General features: G+C 40.6%; 1 protein-coding gene across 2 annotated transcripts in view; it reads left to right on the forward strand.

Annotated features, from left to right (window-relative positions):
- LOC122831548 (myelin basic protein-like) overlaps positions 1-22,342 on the forward strand; it is a 69,389-nt gene that overhangs the window by 20,126 nt on the left and 26,921 nt on the right. For both annotated transcript variants that reach the window (XM_044117826.1, XM_044117827.1), the window contains one exon: positions 8,316-8,374. In XM_044117826.1, the coding sequence (XP_043973761.1) occupies positions 8,330-8,374 (45 nt within the window). In that variant the 5' untranslated portion in view covers positions 8,316-8,329. The remainder of the gene's footprint in view (positions 1-8,315; positions 8,375-22,342) is intronic.

Raw genomic sequence — 22,342 nt, forward strand, 5'->3', positions numbered from 1 at the left:
TGTTCCTTGTATGGAACAGCTCCGGCTTCTGGTGGTGGTCTAAGAGGGTGGAGGTTCATTTTCTAGCAAACTTTGTTCTCCTTATCTTGAACTGCGCACCTTTCAAACACTACAGCCTTCACAAGTACCGGAGCTGAGCATAGTTACGCCTTCATGACCACAACGTACCAATCGCAGACAATAGCGGATCTTTGGGAGATCATCAACGGGAGAAAACTAATCATGGTTCTACAGCTTTCAAATCAAAATGGACCAAAATCTTTGTGCGAACTGGTTTCATTTCTACCACGACAACAACACTTTAACTAGCCGGCTTGGTTGAGTCAGGAAAGACGATCCTCGGTTCTCTCTCTGGTGCTGCTGACTGTCATGAGTGACAGCATAGAAAAGTGTCTCTGCAGCTGAGGAGCACGACCTTGTCGCAGAGCAGTGCTGCTCGCAGCTTCTCTCCCAGGCCACTGGATTTACGTTCCTACAGGCTTGGTCAACCGTGAAACTTTTTACTGACGGGATATTAAGTTTACAAGAAGGATATAGCAGAAAGAGAAGAAGTGGAAAGGAGTCAACTATCAATTCTAAGGACAAATTCCCAACTCATAAGCAAACTTGCATGATAGAAGCCTCACTGACATTTTTAAAAGTGGGAAAAAAAAGCAACTACCTTTTATTTTGTAACCTCGACCTTCAGAAAATGTCATCGGACTAAAGGCGACATGAAGACTGAAGAGAAAATCCTGCTAGTTAGCCGCAGAGCTGCAGCTGTCATGGATTTTACTGTCCATCAGTTCTTGCTCTAAGGCAGGGGTGTCAAACTCAGTTTAATTTTTGGGCCATATCAAAAATCTGAATGTTCTTAAAGGGCCGGTTGCACCAGAATGTGTTGATAAATCCCATCAAACTGCTAAAATATTAAACAGTAGCTGTCCCTTTGGGATTTTGTGATTGTTTTGTGTTTTTTTTCCTTTTGTATCCAAAATTACATACTTTGTGATACTAATTTAGAAATATTTTTAAGTACTTTTTGCAATATTTGCGCTAATATATGATGTTAAATGTGACTTATTATTGCTTGCGGCATCGATCATCTACCATAACTTGATATCAAGTAAGACTGAGGCAACAATCAATTAAGCCCTTTGTTTTCTTGAGAAAAGTTTGCAGTAAAATCAGAAAAAATGTGGAGACCTACTGATTTTGTGTGAATTTTGAGGATTTGTGAAAAACTGGAGGGAGTTATTGATGTAATTTGGAGTCTAGATGGCCACATGAAAAGCTACAGTTGGCCAGATTTGACGACCGAGCCTCGAGTTCGACACGTGCTCTAAGGTACACGACTGATGACAATCAAATTGAATTTACGCTTTATGCAGACAGACAGTTGCAGGTTCTTATTTTAGATCAGCTTGAACAAATGTTCCTCCAAGTCATTGTTAAAGTGAATGAAAAATGTCACGTTGGGTTTTATTAATGACTGGACCAGTGACACAGACACTGCAGTCTCTATTTGTGAATGTCTTTTTTATTGTTTAATGCGGCGGTTTTCACGTGAGAGTGCATTGTTCCCTCCTGGGGGCGCCAGAGCACTTTAGGGGAGGCGCAAAAGCGAGGGAAAAAAATAAACCGGAAAAGCTATCTGCTTGCTGTCTAGTGATGTGAGAGAAACGTCTTTTACGCACACGATCAACTCTGTGGATTTAGGAAAAAGTTGGTACTGTGGGGTGCGCGTGTGGAGCGGAGATCAGTGGAAATGTTTCCCCCCTTAGAGGATGTTTTGGCCAGTGATGTCAGTAACGTTACTGACGTCGGACCACTTTTTTCAGTAACGAGTAATCTAACGCGTTGCTATTTCAAATCCAGCAGTCAGACTACAGTTACTTATCAAAATCATTTTTGCGTTACTGCGTTACTATCTTCTTTTGTTATTTAATCGTATTTCCTCTACTCGTCTTGTCGAGTGACCGACGTCTCTATGTGACAGAAATGTAAACAATGGAGGGAGATGCGCATTTTGTTGGTGGAAAAACTGGAACTATTTTGTGTTTCTGTCGACAAGTCCGATTATTATAAGCGGCTTTGGGCTTCATTTTTAAAAGTAAACACAGATTTAATGAGCGGCGGGTTGCGCCTTTTTGGGCTCGTTTTTGAACGTGAAGTTGCTCATTTGGGCTTGGAAATAAGCAGAGACTCATAATAAATCCCAGAATTTGTCCGTCATTAAGGTAGTTTTAGTCAGTCTCTCCCTGTCCATCATTTCCAGGATGATCCGTCCCGCTGTGTCTTTGTTAATGTCAAGTTAATATATTACCTCTGAATGACGTCGAGCTTCGCGTTGCGCTCCAGAAAACTCCAAACATCGAGACCAATTTAAACAGCGCAATAAACGTGAAAACAGCCACGAATAAACGTGTCCGTAGTTGGCAATAGTTATAATGGCAAGTTAGCACCGTTATAATTATTAATATTACGGTAAGTGTCGCAGCCATCTGAGCTGTGGAGCTGCAGGAGGAGCTCTGTGCGCTGCGACATCAAACTCAGGGGCGTAACGCAGAATCTGGAGGCTGGGGGGAGGGGGGCTTTAAAATCCTTCTTAGAGTTTTCCAGACAACAGTGGACCACACAAATTACTCATGTTTTTTATTTTTTGTACAATCTGCTCTTCAGTTCAACCTTATCAGTGGAGACACATTGTTGATGTTACCATTATAAAATAACTTACAATTAAGTATTGGCAAAGCTCAATGTGATTTTCACAGGAGGCGGAGCGTTGTTGTTAGCAGCTGCTGAAAGTAACTAAAAAGTTACTTAATCCTGCAGTTAGTTACTTTCCTGCAGTTAGTTACTACTTGACTTGGAAAGTAACTTAGTTACCTCCCCCCCCCACACGCCCCCCTCCACGGGGGGCGTGTGGGGGGGGCGCAGCAGGCCTTAAGCTCCTTGAAGGGGGGCTCACCCTTTCATACTTTGAAAACCCCTGGTTTAATGCACAACACGGAGAGAAATGCATTGTTCTCTGCTTGTTCTGTGCTGTAGCTCACATCCTAGCAATTAGCCAACAAATCCCTGTGGCTCTTAGGTGGGAACAGAACTCGCTTAATTCGGATGTTATGCAATTCCCAGATCGGAGCTCAGACTCTGATCTGGGAATTGCAGTGTTCGACTTGTCACTGCAAGTCGAACACGGGATTACCACTGCCACCTGCCTACTTACTTTTACAGATTAAAAAGAAAAAAAGGTACAACAGGTAACAACAGAGTCTTGACTCCTCTTTTACATCAGCCTGTATTAAGATAATAAACTCATCAGAGGATGCAGCAGGCTGCACGATTCACAGTTAAATATGCCAAACACAGATATGTTTGTAACAGAGGAACACAGGTGTTTTATTTCCGTAATCTCTGTCCACAACATAATCTCCAGAATATACAGATGATTTTACTTTGCGTTTCACTGTAGTCTCTGCTGTGCTAAAATGTTGTCAAAAAAACATATTTTCATTTGCAGAAACGTTGTTTGCGTGATTTTTGCATAAGTTTTGTAATTCCAGGGAGACTAAAAAAGTTAGCATTAGAGCAGGGGTCCTTGAGGGCCGGTGTCCTGCAACTCTTAGACGTCTCCCTGGTCCAATACGCTTGAGTCCAACAGCTGAATCTCCTCTTAAGTGCAGTCAGGTTCTCCAGAGTCCTGCTAATGACCTCATTATTTGACTCAGGTGTGTTGAAGTAGAGATACATCTAAAAGTTGCAGGAGACCGCCCCTCCTGGTCCTGGAGGGCCCACCCCTGCATTGGAGCGTAGTTTTGCTTAGTGCAGTGACTCTCCTCACCACAGGGTGTCACTGCTGAGCTGACCATACCAGGGCAAAGCAGGAGCTTCTGCGGCCGAAGAGTCGACAAAATGGCCACTTTTCTCATGTAAGAGCAAACGCAACAACTTCAACTTATCTGCACAACGACAAAGTCAAATTAAAAACATATACTGCTGCTTGATTGCCGTGTTACTCAAGCCAAAGTACAGAACCACTAAAAACTGCAGCCAGATGTTAGTTTCCTGTCATGGGACACCGCTCTCTGCAGCGGTTCCTAAAATGTTCAGCTTTTGATGAAAATCAGAGATCCACAAGCCAATACTAGCATTTTTACTGAGAACGTTGAGATATTCGCCTGCAGATGCTGTCACACATGAAAGGAAGAAAGGTTCTGGTAAAAAGAAGAGTGTCAAAGATGATGAAAGGGCCTTTTTAGGGGAGACTTCAGAAAATAAAAAAATACATGTACGATTATTTGAAATAAAGGTGAATGGTCCATGAGGGAGAGGATGAGATTCACTTAACTGGTTGGGAAGTGTCTGAGCTTCATTTTCTTTATCTGTTTTTCTTTTATATTCTTTTTTTTTTTTTTTACTTTCCATTTCCCAGCTAAACTTTTCAATTGGGATTGCATCAAATATTTCAGCTTGCTTGTGTTAGAAACATTAACTCACTTAAAAGTTATACTTAAAAAAAAAAAAAAAAAGTTGTTCAGTATTTCTTTTCCAGTATTTTTTCTCTAAATCTGAACTCCAGTCCTCCAAGCCCAGGAAGTTTTGGCACTTAAAACTTTACTTTAGTCTGAATCAGCTAATGCAGGGGTTTTCAAAGTATGAAAGGGTGAGCCCCCCTTCAAGGAGCTTAAGGCCTGCTGCGCCCCCCCCACACGCCCCGTGGAGGGGGGGCGTGTGGGGAGGTAACTAAGTTACTTTCCAAGTCAAGTAGTAACTAACTGCAGGAAAGTAACTAACTGCAGGATTAAGTAACTTTTTAGTTACTTTCAGCAGCTGCTAACAACAACGCTCCGCCTCCTGTGAAAATCACATTGAGCTTTGCCAATACTTAATTGTAAGTTATTTTATAATGGTAACATCAACAATGTGTCTCCACTGATAAGGTTGAACTGAAGAGCAGATTGTACAAAAAATAAAAAACATGAGTAATTTGTGTGGTCCACTGTTGTCTGGAAAACTCTAAGAAGGATTTTAAAGCCCCCCCCCCCCTGCCCCCAGCCTCCAGATTCTGCGTTACGCCCCTGAGTTTGATGTCGCAGCGCACAGAGCTCCTCCTGCAGCTCCACAGCTCAGATGGCTGCGACACTTACCGTAATATTAATAATTATAACGGTGCTAACTTGCCATTATAACTATTGCCAACTACGGACACGTTTATTCGTGGCTGTTTTCACGTTTATTGCGCTGTTTAAATTGGTCTCGATGTTTGGAGTTTTCGGGAGCGCTTAAGCTCGCGTCATTCAGAGGTAATATATTAACTTGACATTAACAAAGACACAGCGGGACGGATCATCCTGGAAATGATGGACAGGGAGAGACTGACTAAAACTACCTTAATGACGGACAAATTCTGGGATTTATTATGAGTCTCTGCTTATTTCCAAGCCCAAATGAGCAACTTCACGTTCAAAAACGAGCCCAAAAAGGCGCAACCCGCTCATTAAATCTGGCGACTTTAAAAATGAAGCCCAAAGCTTATAATAATCGGACTTGTCGACAGAAACACAAAATAGTTCCAGTTTTTCCACCAACAAAATGCGCATCTCCTCCATTGTTTACATTTCTGTCACATAGAGACGTCGGTCACCGACAAGAAGTAGAGGAAATACGATTAAATAACAAAAGAAGATAGTAACGCAGTAACGCAAAAATGATTTTGATAAGTAACTGTAGTCTGACTGCTGGATTTGAAATAGCAACGCGTTAGATTACTCGTTACTGAAAAAAGTGGTCCGACGTCAGTAACGTTACTGACATCACTGGCCAAAACATCCTCTAAAAACATTTCACTGATCTCCCTTTTCCTAAATCCACAGAGTTGATCGTGTGCGTAAAAGACGTTTCTCTCACATCACTAGACAGCAAGCAGATAGCTTTTCCGGTTTATTTTTTTCCCTCGCACCGCGCCTCCCCTAAAGTGCTCTGGCGCCCCCCAGGGGAGGCGCGCCTCACACTTTGAAAACCGCCGAGCTAATGAGTTTAACTTGCAACCTTTTTGGGGTCGGTTGTTCTTCGCACAGGGAAAACGCCAAGCAAACTGAAACCTATCATCGTCCATCAACCTGTCAGACTGAATTTCTTTGCTGGAAAATTCAGTTTGTTTATCGGCCAGAAGTGTGTATTGGATGGGAGCAGCAAATGTAAATACAGGAAGCAAATGTTGTGTTGCAAAGTGGGAGAAAGCAGCTAATTTAATAAAATCAAGAGTGTGGGCAAAATGTCAGGCAGAGTCATCTGAGAAGAATCCTGAACATTTTGAGTAAATATTGTCAAAGTATTAATTATCCATATCTGGACGAAGTTTTGGATGTCTGATTTTTTTATTTTATTTTCCAACATGTGGGAAGTTAATTTGATGGACTTGAGATAACTTCCTGTACTAAATGTTGACTGAACTCTGCCGTTACTGTATCTATTTATGTCAGAACTGCTGACACTCTTCCCTTTTCATTAGAATGGATTTTCATTATCAAGTCACTCAATCGGTGCTGATAATTAAGCTCCGTTCTGTATGTCAGAGGAATCCATGCTCTCCCTTTTTTCTCTTTTTTTTTTTTTTTGTCACCCTAACCCACGACAAGTACGCCTGATCAGGACGTAATGATTGGAAGTGTTAACTCTGAGCCACCTCACAGAAATCTAATAAGTTGCTGGGGGTCCAAATCGGGTTCGGAGGATGTCTCTAATGAAGTAGCTGCTAATCAAATGCCGCCTGTGCCCTGAAGAAGAAAAGGAAATACCGCCAGGCAAAACATACCGCGAAATACTGTAATGAACAAGCGCGCACCAGAGCTCAGCGTACACCAGATCACAGTTTCCTGTTTCAGTTCACATGACGACTGCAGAGTTGGAGGATGTGATCCAGACAAAAAGGATTATTGATTTACAGCCTGTGTGCAGATTTTTTTTTTATTATTTTTATCCAAGATAAAAAAGGAGTAAAGGCAGCGATTCAGTACTCAGATTAGTGTTAAATACCCTAATTACGTCTCTTGTGGCCAATTTCCACTATCTCACTTCTAAAGAGTTTGACCTGTCAACACTGATTGATTCTGCTTTCTGTCTAAAGGGCAGCAGATATTGGCAGTGTGGAAAAAAAAAAGTAAATAAATACTCCTCAGTTGTTTTCAACATACTGTTTGTAGGATCTGGTTGGCACTCAGACATTTAAAGACATTTACTGGCAGCTAATTTGTTTCAGCCTGTTGCTATTCAGAAGACTAATTAAATCATCCATCATTAATGTCCAGTAAGCTGTTTCAACACAGCAAAGGTCAGCTGGTCTAATGTGTGTTGAAGTCGACAAATGATTTAAAACACGTTTCCATTTAAAAATATCTGACTTTTAAGTATCTTTTTACCTTTAGTACGTCCCATTTCTACGTTTTTAAACACATCTGTGATCCAAAAGCCAGCTAAAATTGTGTCTTCTTACAAGTTTCTAGCCACAGCTGATTAGGGACCCCTGTCCCTGTGTGGGCTTCCATCATGAAGATCAATATATCACTATATCACTATCTGTTAGTGCTGACTCTGAAAAAGCTTTGTTTTTCACCCTCACCTCTGTTTTTAGTTTCCGACCAGCCAATTACTCGGTGCGATTTCTGACAAACAAGAGATTTCAAGAAACTGTTAAACCGCCTTCTTGCCAGCAAGAGAAAACATCCTAACCAATGCTGACCTCGTCTGCATCTAGTGTGATACACTGCTATGTTGCATGATCGAAGGATCCTCGCTATCAGTACTGAATATTTATGATAAAATCATAAAAAGCGCCGGATGAATTTCCCAATAAATGTCTTCCTTTGACAACCAGATAAACCATCTTTTATCAAATGAGCTCATTAAAGCACATTTCAGGTGATTCATTAAAACAAAATGATTAAAATCGATCTTAATCTCGCTTCCTGTGCTGGACACGATTCATAAATCAAACGTCTCCCTCAACCATCCAGGAATGAGATGGAGCGCTATTCAGCCTGAAACAGAGGATCGGGTTCAGAAACTGTTTCCCTATAAGTGGCTCTGCCTCAGCCTGAGGGGAAAATCACCAACCTCTGCTTCAGGACAAAATCTGCTGAATAAACTTTATGAAATTAGATCACGTTGTTTAGTATGGATTAATAAAATAAAAGAGCAAAAGGTCACTCCTCTAATCTAAAACCAGCATATTTAGAAAATGTAGGCACCCTAATGTGGCTGGTTTCCTTGTATTTGATAAGAAAACATATGTGGAGCCTTTGTAATGTGGTGTTTCCTCTGTGTTTCCCCCCCAGCCTCTGTCAGCAGCATGGGACAGCATCTAGTAAAGAGGGAGTCACCCGCAGACAGCAAGGTAAGAAGAGCCCCGTTTGTAAGATAGTGAGATGCGCTGCATCCACTTTCTGTTGCGGCATTTGCATTAGAAAAGTGCGCAAGTCTTTGTCTATATTCAGCTAGTGTCTCAAAAACATAATTTCGCATTTGAGGTGCAAAATTATTGAATACAAAATTAGATTAATTTCACATGTGAGTAAGGTTAAGTGAGATGTACTCGTAATTCAGCCGTGGCACTGGCACTCGTCACCTTTCAGCCGTAGAGGAGATGTCAGCGTCTTGTTAGCCGTAGTCTGCGATTTTACGGAAGAGCTACGGATTCAACACTTTAGAACGACACGCAACTTTTTCCGAACTGCGATTCTGCAAGAGTTCTGGTGTGTCCAGCTGTACATCGTCTGGAAAAAAAACCCAAAAACCATCATCCTCAAAGTACTTCTTGTCGTCTTCTTTGTGGTTTTCGCCAGTAGTAACAACCAGCTGTTGATCACATGACTCGTGTGAAGCAAAAAAAAAAATGTTTCTATTGATGTTTTGCGGAATACATGTATTTTGTTGCAGCCAAAAAAACCCCACAAAATATTTCTCTATCAGAAAATATAAAGTTTTTCTGAAATTGCTGTGTCTCCAGTTGGCGAATTTATTTTCGTACATTGAGTTTGGTTAATGGAGACGCAGCTACCTCTGAGAAGGAACACCGAATTGTTTCCTGCGTCCTCCTGTTGCTGTGTGAGCGTGATCGCGGTGATAGTAATGTGTGAGCGAGAACATGTGTGTGTGTGTGTGTGTGAAGGCTTATTTGAAGCCTTTCCAGTGTGAGCGCTGGTTTTTATCTGCAGGACTTTGAACCAAGTTGCAGCCTTGCTGTCAGTCTCCTTCACTCCCTGCTGATTTATTACTGTTACCAGGCTTTCAGAGGGGCAGTTCACCCTTTTCAGACTGTGTGACAGGAATCCACATAGGAAAAGGCAGCAGTGTTTCACGTGGGTTGTGTTTGTGCACAGAGCCCGATGCGCAGAGTGTTTGTCGTGCTTTAATGGGCGTGCGAGTCCTTTCTGAGCCATATGTTTCCTCAGTACAAACTCTCACCCTCAGGGCTCTAAACACAAATCCTGGGTTTTGTGGTAATCGCACAGCCACAGGCAGCACTTTCCTCTCCTCTCACAAGTGTCTTAATAGGCAGTAATCCATGAATAATACGCTGACTCATTCTTCATTTCTAGGGTTATTCATGGGAGGAGATGGGGGGAAACCGCATCACAAATTTGAACAACTTTAGGTTTAAAAAGTCCGAACAGCGTGGTACTGGAGTAAACACTGACCACGTTTTAGCTTAACGCCGTGAAATTTCATCCCCCCCCTTCGAAGTATTCCACATTTTGCCACGTTTCAATTGGTTTGTAAGGGGGATTTTATATGGCCGACAACCACAGAGTAGTAGTTTTTTCACTGTGAAATGCTAGGAGCTTTTCCATAAGTCTCAAAAGAAGTTTGCATTTGCAAATGGACATGGAACTCTTAGGGTGTGAATGTTTCTCCTCCTGCACAGAAATGCAGGGGACTCTTAAGGTGAGAAACCGACTCGCTGACACACTCTTGATGACTCGGCCTTTTTCAAGTTCTGCCGCATCGACTGAGCTGCTGCAAACTTTTCTGGGAAAACATTGGACTTAATGAAGTTTAAGCAGTCAAAGCACTTAATTGAAGCCAGTTGTCATGGCGACACCTGAAGTGCAGCGTGTCTCCATGCTGAGCCGTGGTCTGCGCCTGGTAATAAGCCCTAGAAATTCTTTCTCCAGCACCATGCCGTTGCAGATCGTCTTTAAATTGGACACAGTGAGTAGAAGATGCTCTGACCAGGACTGACACTCTGCTCTCTACAGCTGGGACTTAGCTCTGCTGCTCTGCAATCAACTTGTATTTATCTCAGCTAATGTGGTATTTTTGACAAATGATCAACTGGACTAACGTCTAACATGCCAATGAGCTTCATAACCGGTCAGCAAGTTGAAAAAAAAAACGTTGAAACCAAAGGAAATGGCTGGGGGGGTTTTCAGACCTAATAGTCCGGTAGACTTGGTTTGATTGGGGATCAAAATGGTAACGTTTGTTTCATTTTCAGCTGGTGCGGTTCAATGTCACACTGCACTGTGTCAAAAGAACGTAACCCTCAAAAAAAGAAAACCTGTTTTCCTGGTGGCCTGTGGCGGCATCATGAAGAAGACTCTGAGCTCAACTTCTTTCTTCACAAAATGTAAACTAAGCGTCGTCAGAGTCAACAGATATCCCCCCGTCGTGACAACAGGTTTTTGTAGATTTAATATTAATAAAAGGAAATTGTAAGAAATCTCCTTTACAGACGTATTCCCAGACTCTAAAGCTCAAAATTAAGATCAGGCGCATATTGTCTCTAGTGATGTATCTACAGTTTAATTGGACTCCACTAGAGTCCAATTAAATTTTGTTAATTTGGTTAATTGGAGAGATTTTGGAAAGGAAAACACTCGTCTACATGAGCTCCCATAATTGGCAGAGCATATATGAGTACGAACAAAGAACGAAGTGAAAGGAACTGTCTGCAGACTTTCCAGACAGGACTGTCTTAAAGCATTAATCTGTGGAAGCGTACAAAAGCAATTCTGCTGCTTTGAAGGTCTGCGCTGGCAGGCTAAATAAACTGAGGAGACGACCAAAGAACTGTTGTATCTCTCATCTGTTTTTAAAATATCAAACATTTAAAGAAAAGGCTGTGAAGGGGGGGAAATAATTGAATCCATTTCTGAATACAGCTATAGGATAAAATGTGGAAACGATTAAACGCTATGAACTATTTCTAGATGTAGATATATGGCGGATTATTAACAACAGGTCTGATAAAGAAATGAAGGAGTTCAGCAATACATCCTATCATGTGTTTGAAGCACATGTGTCACTTTTAAAATCCCCCCACATCTAAAATTTGTGGGTCTGCTGCATTAATTTTTGCCATCTTGATTATTATCTTATGTATGAGAGTTATCCATCTAAGAAGTAAATTTTAATGTGCTCAATCTCCCTCTGTGGCCACACAGCTATCAGCCCAGCTCATCAGAAAGTAGATCATGCTGTCACTTTCACTTTCACTTTCAAGCCTCTAGCATATTGACATGACAGAAACATAATCCTTGTTGGTTGGACTGCATATCTTGAGATATGTCATTATGTAATGTTGTTCCAGCCTCATTGCTGCAATATTTTAGTCATTTTCTGCAGCAGCGGTTTACATGTAGTGTGTGTAAAAGCTGTTGTGCCCGACTTTGACGGTGGTGAAGGTGAAGCATTACTTCCAAATGACGTTGTGATTTCCATGGAAACAAGAACCACGCAAAAATGTGTTGTAAAAAGAAAAAAGAGCTTCATCTTTTTTTATTCTTCTTTTTTGAGGCTAAACAATAATCAGCTATTGTAAGCCTTTGATATAGATGAAAACTGAGAATGTTTATATTTCGGCATTTCGTTGCCTTTGTTGCTTTTCATATCGTGAAATGACACAGAGGTTCTGATTCAGGTGTGGTGAGGTACTTTAACAGAACCGTAAGGCTTTAAATATGTATTTTAAGTTGTTGAATGTAAACTTGATTTCTCTTTTCTTTCCCTGCACTCAGTACAGATTTGTTCATGTACAGTTATCTTTGTTGTGTTTTGTACAAATTCAAAAAATAGTTGATTGTCAAGGTTTTGTGTAACATCTGTCCCAGACCCGGTTAAACAGCGGCAGGTTCTGTCCAAAACCCTGATCCAAGAGAGTTAAGGGGGGCCTCTGCATTCAAAACACACACACAAACAAAAAACAATGTTAGCCACAAACAAAAAAACAATGTTTGGCTGTAATGAGTGAAATCCAAAAATTTTTTTCTTATAAAAAAAATACTTCAACATAAACTCCAAACTTACAAAGACTGTGTGGGAAAACCTGGAAGTGGCCAATTTGTCGGTCCTTAAAATCGTCGTCTGTGCTTAGAGGTTGAAAATGTCAGTGCTGCAGTTATGTAAAACAAATACTTCTCTCTTTTTTACCCCCCCAACCACTTGGTTGAAGTTCTCTTTGTAACACCTTTTCTAAATTAAACGACATGTAATTACTTTCTATTAATATGGCTGAGACTCCAATCTACTGTAATAGGCTGGAAGACCTTACTTCACCATCTGAGCCAGCAAGGGCTGCAAGACGAGAAGAGAAAAATAATATATATATGTAGTTAGTAAAGAAGCTGCCTTTGCTCTTGTAATCGGGGAGTAAACTGCAGAACTGGCTGGGCGGTTTGGTTTACGGCTCGCTGCCCGTCTGGCGCATTGATCATGTGGGGAAGAGGGGAGCCCAGACCAGCGGGGAGCCTGATGGCTCAGCTTATATGATTTGTTTCCTTCGCCTGCCAAACACACTCCAGAGGGAGAGGAGCAGATCCGAGAGAAGTGGATTAATTTGTCAAGTGTGGAGCTGGTAGGAGCGCCGTTAGGTCTGCGTGCTGCACTGTAGGAACATTCTTATCTCTGTATTTTTATTCTTATTTTTTTGTTATATTGTTTTGCGCTTTTATTTGTGTGCCTCCCAGTTGTTTTGTTGACCTCATAAGTCGTTTTTAAGGTCTTCCCGAAGAGCCCGTTGTCATAGTGACACGCAAGCGGGAACAAAGCGTGACAGAGTAAAACAGGTCGTGTTTTAGATGTTGTTGTCAGAGTCATGGTCTCGCTCTCTCTTCAGAAACGCCGCTCTCCGTCCCGGCCTCTGCTGTCAAACGCTTCCTTTCATCCGTCTGAAATGTTAACGGCGCCGATATGTGGCAGCTACGAATCACATTTTTTATAACAAGATCCCCGACAATGGGCCTCGACTTGAATGCTTTCCTTTTCCCACCCCCAAAGCATTTTATGTTACTATGAATTATTGATGAAACGGTTATGAAGAGGCTGAAGGTTGGATTTAAAACATTCTCGGTGGCGTCCCAAAGCACCTGACGTCTCACAAATACACATTTAAACCCAGCAAACAAAACCAGTTTCTTATTTGATGTTAGAGGAAATATACTTTCTCTTCATTTTCTTTTGCAGAAAATTGCCTTAAAGGCAATATAAACCAACCCGTTAGGCTGTAAAACGAGGAGTTACTGAATAATTTTGTACTTCAAGAAATGATTCTATAATCATAGAATGTATATTAATATATCTTTTTTCTCCCTTCTTTTTTTATCCTATTTTTTATTTCTACTATGAACCAGGATATTGCTTCTTTAATAAAGTTTGAATTGGATTGATAATTTAATGATACATTCTAAATGATACTGTTTTGAACTAGAAAAACTTAGATTGTTGCTTTCAGTTTCATCCATTGGAGCATCACTGAATAGTAGAATATTTGAAAATATGACTGAGTGTGCAATTAGTATATGCAAATTGCACTGGTGAGCTGAAACAGCCTATTGCATATTTGATCAATTTAATGGAGAAGTTTATTTTTTTTGAGCCTTTATCTTAATTTTTACTGCTCCCACTGTGGAAACTACAAAGCCTGTGTGAGAAATTTGGAAATTGTGTTATCAACACTTTTATTGTAGTTGCATTAAGTGCCACAGCGTAATTAAGATAAAAAATGAAGTCCTTTTTTTGCCCAAATTGTGCAAAAAAAGGAACCAAATAGTAACCAACGTTATGCTCTGGGATCAAATAGTACTAAATTGTGTTGGCAAAATTTTGTCCCATAATAAACTAGTGCATCTTTATCACTTGTATATATTTAGTCAGTCATTTTTTAAATACTAGAACAAGTTGGTAAGTGCAATTGGAGGACATTATTCAAATGTTAGCATGCTAATGCCATCACACTATGGCATTCATGTCAGTCAGTTCATGTACAAGGAGCCTAATCTTTATAACTGTATAATACAGCGATAGCTCAGGATAATCCTAGCCACTCTATCAGTCACATGGGTTATCGCTTACATGTGATTTTGTTGTTGGAGAGCAAAATAAGAAGTCAAACTCTGTCTAATAAGGCCTGGTTTTTGCACACAGATCATGATTTGTGTCAAGTCACAGTTTGATACTTTTGCATTACATTTCAATCCAGAGAATCTCGAATCCAGAGATTCTATGAGAAACTTCACATAGAATTATAAAATTTCTGATGAAATTTCATAATTTCTGATGAAATTATGTGTACATAAGAAATATATAATATCTTATGTGTTTCTTACACATGAGAAATGCATACATTTCTTATGTATTCAAAAGTGAACAAAGAAAGTGAAGATTTTCTGGCAAAAATGTATTTTTTAGCAAAAGAGTTCCCAGTGTGGAACTGATTTATAACATTTTATAAATAAGAAAAGTTTAATGCTACATGTGTCCTGAATACGTGTCTGCCAAGCCAAACAAATTTGTTTAGCATCAAATCAAATCACTAGCAGTGACGTCTATGCACTGGGGTTAATGATTTAATTAATTATTTTAACTTTGTTTGTGTCTTAAGAATTACATTTATGTCTTTTTAGGAATGTTTGTAAAGGATTCTTATAGTAACGTTGATGTAGCCTCTGCTACGGTAAAGACTAACAGGAATCCTTAAAATATGGAAGATTTCAGACAACATTGTGTAATTCCTATAGAGTCCTACGCTTCTTTTAAATTGGTTTCTGCTTCTCTTTTGCATCTTATTGCCAGGCAATTACAGAAAGTGTTACTCACGTGCCATGTTCAGGCAGAATAAATAGAATCAAGCCATCCATAACATTTTTCCCCCAGAGCTTTTATGATCATTCGTTGGCTCATGAAGCAAACTGATGACAGGACAGCAGACTGGATGATGGCTGACATGACATAAATTCAGGGTATCTTCTTCTTCTTTTTGTTTTTTTTGGGGGGGATTTTTTTCTTGCAGCTTGTGTGTGACAGCTGCCGTCCCGTTGATGAGGCTCTGAAGGCCACTCTGCGTTCTGCCCATTGCACACATTTTAATGACGGGCCGCTGATTAAGGCTGGCATGGAGTTTTTATTAAAGAGTGACGGACATGTTTTACTCACTTGTGGCACTCTGTGATCATAAATTGACATGCACCTTGCAGCACTTGAGGGAAAAAATGTGTTCACTCAGATCATCGCAAAAAAAAAAAAAAAAAAGGAGAACGTGCAGTGGACTACCTCTGCAGGCTCCACCTGAAATCTTTTGAAATGTAACGTTTTTTCTTACATTTTAAGGCACAATGTAACAAAAAAAACAACAAAAAAAACATGTTACTTTCTCCTCTGTGGTGGATAATCTGCGGGCTGCCGGTATTTTTATCCAACACGTCAGTCAAAACCAACAAGTTCCTCCATAAATAGTTGTTTTTTTGTTTTCCGTTCTTGCATATTCGCTTAATTATTTCGCATTTAGCGTGATCCAGCTGAGTTTGCATTATAAAAAAAAGTGGGGGGGGCTCTTTTAACAGAGTGTTATTATTGAATCTGACGCCCATCTGCAGCGACGAGGCGTATATCTGTTTGTGCCGCGTTGTTTGTGCGACGACTGCATGGCGCCTCGTGCTGAGATGTTTTCTGCTCGGCTGCTGAGAGTTGAATTGATTTCTTGCTTATCTGAAAGATCAGCAGTCAACATCTTGACGTGGTGCGAAAGGCCTGGACGTTGTTATTACTCAGTGGCGGTGTGCACCGCTGGATCAAACACGGGGTCAGCTCAGGGTGCAGATGTACGGAGGGTGTGGAGTGCCAAGTTACAACAAATGAGTAACGTGTGAAAAAATGATTTAAATGTGTGAACAATTTATTTAAAAGTGGAAATAAATACAGGAGTGACTTATTAAATGTAAAATCATTTGTATGCTCCTCGATGAAATGCTTTGACTTCATACGAAAAGCTGGATATGATTATTTCATAATTTCATAAATTATTACTTGTCTCTTTACTGAAGCGCATCATGAATTAATTTAAACTGTCAACTCAGACCTTCAGAAAGAGGCTCAGTCCACCATGACGGACATCAGAGCAGCCAGTGCACGCATTAACTCCTGTAAAGTTTTTCAAAGAACAGACAGTTGGTAGCCTAATATTGATTTTATTCAGCTGATTTCACTGTTAAAAGTGGACGCAGGGTGATGAGTGGTCAGCTGCACAAACAGACAAACCAGACACTCTCATCCGTCAATAGAAACGCTTTCAAACAGCAAGTCAAACCAACTTCTTGTTGTTCATTCTCACTCTGGGTCAATATTTTTAATTGTTGTAATTTATTTGCCACAATCTCTGGGTGAGCAGCTCCTGCCTCTTTAGCTCTAGCTTGGTCTGAAATATCTCATCCTGTGTGGAGGAAGCAGTCACAGACTTCAGACAGGATCTGTGTTAGCCCCGCCCACCAGCTAACACCGGCTAACGCGCTCTTGTGAACCTATCGGAGACATTTCAGACCAAGCTGCAGCTACGGAGGCTGAGGTTGCTCACCCAGAGTTTGTGGCAAATAAATTGCAACAATTTAGTTATGTTATGGAATCTATTTCTGTTCTCTTTAGGGAAGATATTGAGCTCAGAGTCGCAGCAAACTTGGAAGACGTTGCCTTGACTTGCTGTTTGAAGCAGCCAATCAGACATCAGGGTTTATGTCCTGATCCCGCCCACTGAGTTTTGATGGCTGACGTTTGAATTTTAAATTAATTCATAATGTGTCTCTGCACAGGAGCATTAAATAAATGATAAAATGTTGAATTGTGAAATAACTAGATCTAGTTTTTAAAATGAAATCAATTGAGGCACACACAGTTAATTCTACATTCATTAAATTATTTCTATATTTCCACTTTTAATAAATTAATGACATTTAAATACCTGTTTAGGAAGTTATTTGTCAGTCTTTGGTCTCCATACAAAATCACTTAGTTAAAAGGAACGTAATCAACGACGGTTCAAGCCAGACAAAAAGGACAAAAAACCGTAAGAGGCAAGCTGCTTGTTATCTTCTCTGAATTGGTTCCCCGCCGATAATTATCTTAAAAGTAAATCTTTAGATTAAATTTCTTCTCCCAGCAGTTGCTTTGTCCTGATGCAGTTGATTTAAAGCCCCAGACGGGGCTCCGAGCTCAGAGCTCATTCAGCGGGCCTCCAGCCTTCACAAGCCATCAGCCCGCAGCAGTCAGAGCAGCGTGGACATAATGACTCGCTCAGCCGGTCACTTTCTGTGTCCACTGTGCCTCGGCGTGAGGCCTGTCAGGAGAGGCATCCACATCTGAGTCACAGCAACACTTCTGTGACTGCGGCGTCCCTGATGAGCTCTGCCACCGCCGCTGAAACGATTGGACTTCTAGAAATTGGCCGTAAATGTTACTTTTAGTGTTTTTTTTTCTTTTTACTTAATGTTACACCTCCACGTATTTCTGAGCGCCATATCTGAGCCTCTTGCAACAAGCGATGATTCAGTTAAGTCGCATTTTTAGTTAAAATGAGCTCAGTTTCATTCATATTTTTTGAAGGAAAAATTTGTTTCAGAGACAAGATGATCCATTTTATTTATGGTTTTAGATGATTTAAAAAAAAAAATTATTTATTGAATTTGGTTGTCATGTTTTATTTAAAATATTTAAAAGTTTTGGGTTGCGCCGATCGCAATTTTTGGGCCGATTACTGATCTTTAAAAAGCCCAACCTGCCGATTCTGATTTTGGCCGATACCAATTTTTTGTTTTTGTCTGAAATGTCGATAAATATAGGAAGAAAGCCACTGAGTTGGCAGCAGTGGGGTGAATATTGTTGACTGTAAACATACAGGCATGACCTGGTGGGCCGGCCTGGCTGTCAAACCTCTCTTGTTGGAGAGGAAAAGAGGACGGTGGTTGATTTTTAGACGTTTCCTGTGGCAGATAAGATCAGCTTCTCATGTAATTACTGATCTCCCAAAATGAAGGAAATCGGTGCACCCCTATTGAAATATCTTCCACTTTAGTGGTAAGTTTATTGGTCTTTGCGAGCTCAAACTTGCATTATTATGTCATTATCATAATATTACTTGAAAACCCATCTCAAAACGACAGTATTAAGATTGCAGTAATTATCGCAATAATTACAGGGACAATTTATCATCCAGCAAACTCTGTTATCGTGACAGGCCTTAATAACTGCAGATGAATAAAACCCTTTCTAGCTTTTGCATTCACAACAGGCTCAACTGGTGGGAATAAGCACACAAGCATGATTGACACCACTAAGACCCTCCTCCTTGCTCTGATTGGTTGTTTCTGACCAAGCTGAACATTTCTGTAGTTAGCACCGGGCAAAGCTAGAGGAGCATTTTTTTCTCAGATAATTTGCCTGATACTAAACTGTCATACTGACAGTTTTAATAAATCTTAAAAATATTTTTCTATAAAAGTTACAAACCCCAGTTTTAAGAAACAAGTGGTGTGCTTTTGTCTATGACAAACTGGAAAACAACAACAAAAAAAAACCCTTTAATGCATCAACATATAATGTGACATGTCTGAGATTACATTTCCTAAGAATCGCAGCACAAACAAAGAGCGAACATTTGCTGCACTTCAGCTGGAGTGCCATGTCTGTTCCATTTCTCTTGCTGGAAACACGCAGAGGGGGAATGCCTCGCTCACCCGCCTGATGGCTGTCGGCGACACTCAGCCATGATGGCTGCCATCTGGGCTCCACTCAGCCCTCTGATCCCCATTCAACGTCGGAGCACAAGAAGGGGGTTCAGGGTCCTGAGTACTCCAGAGATAGAGATGAAGGAGGGGACCCTTTTATGGCCTGTCCGATCTCACACTTTCAAAGGGTTCCAGGTTCATAGTGCTGCCTTGTGTTTTCAGTGAGAGTTTCAGAGCTTCATCCTCTCCTCTCTTTGTAAGATGTAAGATGTGGAGAGCAGGGAATTTTTTTCTTTTTATCAAGTGGGGTCACTTTTCTCACTGTGAAGTAAAAGGGTGATGAACCGGCACCTTGGAAAAAAAGAACAGGGTTAATACTGTAGTGATTTGGGTTTTCTGTGTGTTTATTTAGGTGTCTGTGTTCTGTAGAGTCTCTGTGTTGTCCCGTCTACCCCTTGATTGAGTGCAGCTGTTCCTCGTTCTTTGTCGGGTCCTCGTCTTGTCTACTGGCTCGCCGTGTCAAGTCTGCTGCCGGAGGCCTATTGTTTACCAGTTGCTACCAGTTTTTGAGCCTTAACTTTCCGCTCATTCCTGTGCTGCCTGGACTTTGGACTGCTGTTTCTCTGACAATCGTCATTAAAATCATCACTTCTTCATTTCAACTGGGTCCGCTGCGTCTACCTCATCACCTCACACCGCAACTCATGACAAATACCTCTGAGTTAGCATATACACCGATGACGATTCTCCTGAAACGCAAAGTTGTTTCTCTGCCTTTAGGTCATTGAGCAATGCATACTCGTCATTGGTTGACAGTGCCATCCTCCTGGCTCTGATTGGTTGTTTTAGACAGGGAGCGGTGCGTTTCTGCAGATGGCAGTAGTAGCAGTAGGAGATGGTGGAGGAGATCCATCTTTTTCACACCAGACTGTCACAACATGGTCGCAGTTTTAACATATATTTAAAAAAAAAAAAAAAAAACTTACATACTCCAGCTTTAAAGAAGCTTCTAGTAAAGTCCCATGAGCCACACTTATCAAGCTAAATGATAATAACTACATCTATTATTTAAACATTTAAAGCGTTTGTTGAAAAATGTTCTCAGCCTCTAAACCTATGTGAAAGATTAACGTAAAACGAAACGAATCATGTTTTTTACAAATAAGTGTGGCGTTTATATGTATTCACAATGTCATTGTGACGAATATCTCTATTATATTGTAGCTCTAAATCCTGGAAACAGGATTTGGGAGAATATTGAGTAGAACGGTCAGACGGACTTTGTGGTTCACTTGATGTAGATTTTTAATGACACATCACGCAGAGTGGATGGAGCGTTGTATTGACGTCAAATTAAGGAAGGACCAAGAAAAGTGTATGGTAATCATAATCAACAAGGTCACTAAACTATTCAGAAGTTGCATCACTTGCATTTCTTATTTATTTTTACTTTTTGGCACTCTACAAATCTGGTCTTTATGGAACAAAGTAGGAAGGAATATTAAAATAAATCCTATTTGTTAGTTTGGTATAATCCATATAAGAAACACATCATACTCACTGTAAACGCTGCTCTGCTTTAGACCCAATACTGAACGTTTTGGTCTACTTGCAAAATGCTATTTAGTTTTCACAACGAACCCTCGAAAACGTGACCCGTGGCACTGAATAATCATGCTGGTGTGATACTTTCTTTGTTTCTTTCTTTCTTTTTTTTCTTTTTTTTACAGAGATAGGGAAGTTGGTGAGGGTTTACGATGATGGATGGAGCTGCAAGAAAACTTATTAGAGGCTGCCGAAGGCTTGAGATTGAGACAGAGATCCATCTTTGAGCTGAACGACCAACCCTTAGGATACAAGCCAGAGCTGCGGCTAAGAAAGGCCACTTTAGGTCCAATCCATCGCATAAAGTTCCTGTTTTGTTCGAGGATGTGCATGCTTGTTATGTAGATACAATTGAAGGGGCCAGAATAACTTTGCAAGTCAATCAATCTTTTCGTCCTGGTGTCCTGCCTGGAGTCCTGCAGAAGCCAGCGCCATTATACTCTCTGCGGTAATGCTTGTATCACTGCGGCGGCTCTGAAAGTTGTCCAGTCCTGAGGAAGTTGTGATAGTTGCTGGTGTCGTGTTTCACATTAGCAAGTGACGAATCGCTCAAATAAAGGTGGCGGAGGCGGCAAAACAGGAGAAATCTCAACAGTTATTAAACGTCATCTAATCAGACCGGCTGTCCTGATGGCTTTTACGTGCCACCCAGACAAATACTGCTCCACGATATACTCCTAATTCTCGTTGTTTTCATACGGTGGTCAGTGAAAGGGAAGCGTTAAGTTTTCTCTCTTTTTTTGTCTTCTGTCCTCCATCATTATGTTCTAACGAACAGAACCACACCTGCCTAAAACTCTTAAGTACGACAGCGCCGTCTTTTGCTCAAGTTACCGTCCGACTTTTCTTTTGCTTTCCTGCGTGCCGTAAGCAGCTTAAGTGCGGATCATGACCTGTCGCTCTGTTTGCCAGCTAATGTTGTCATTTAAGGAAGCGACCAGCCATCCGTGGCTCAGCTCTTGGGATGGATGTCTGCTCTGCTAATTTCAAGAAGCGGAGGGCTGCCAGGACAGATAAGAAAGCTGCCCCCTTTTGTGCGTGGGCGTGCATGAGCTAAATCCAAAGGATGAATACTGAATGCTTTCATGGTGGCAAAAAAAGAGAAAAAAAAGCACATAAAATGCATCAGAGACTAGGAATGTAATGCCCATCTGGTATACTTCGATGCTCATTAATAATTACGTGTAAAATTGGTCAAAAATACATTTGTTTGTCATTTTTACCTTGGTAGTTTGAATTTACATTGAAGATTTGATTCAGATAAGTCTGGATTTGGATTTTCTTTCAACTATGTTAGTCTAAAAAAAAAATACATGTAAATATTCACACCATAAAAACATAATGTAACCAATTAACCAATTATGAAGCATTTTTTTGCCAACATGACTTTATCGGATAGGGGTATTGCATTCAGTGATCTGAGAAATAAAAAGATATTTAGTTACTGCATGGCCAATTATGTGACATTTTAAGCTATTTTGACTGATTTCACAAGATCTCATATTTATGCTGTAGAATCGTGTCGAGCATTAAACCACGTGACACATCAGTGTCATATTTATGTTTATATGCCTTCCAAACAAATCAGTCTCTTTGACTTCATGCTTTACTTGTCGGCTCTATGGACAGTAGGGAAGACATATTGCTCCACCTTTGAAGAAGAGATAAAAATAAATACTCATGTATACTCATTATTTATAGAGCACATAACACCAGTTTTAAAGTCTCTCCACTGGCTCCCTGTCACTCAAAGAATAGACTTTAAAATA

The sequence above is a fragment of the Gambusia affinis genome, linkage group LG05 (genome assembly GCF_019740435.1).
Source record: "Gambusia affinis linkage group LG05, SWU_Gaff_1.0, whole genome shotgun sequence".
Taxonomy (NCBI): Eukaryota; Metazoa; Chordata; class Actinopteri; order Cyprinodontiformes; family Poeciliidae; genus Gambusia; species Gambusia affinis.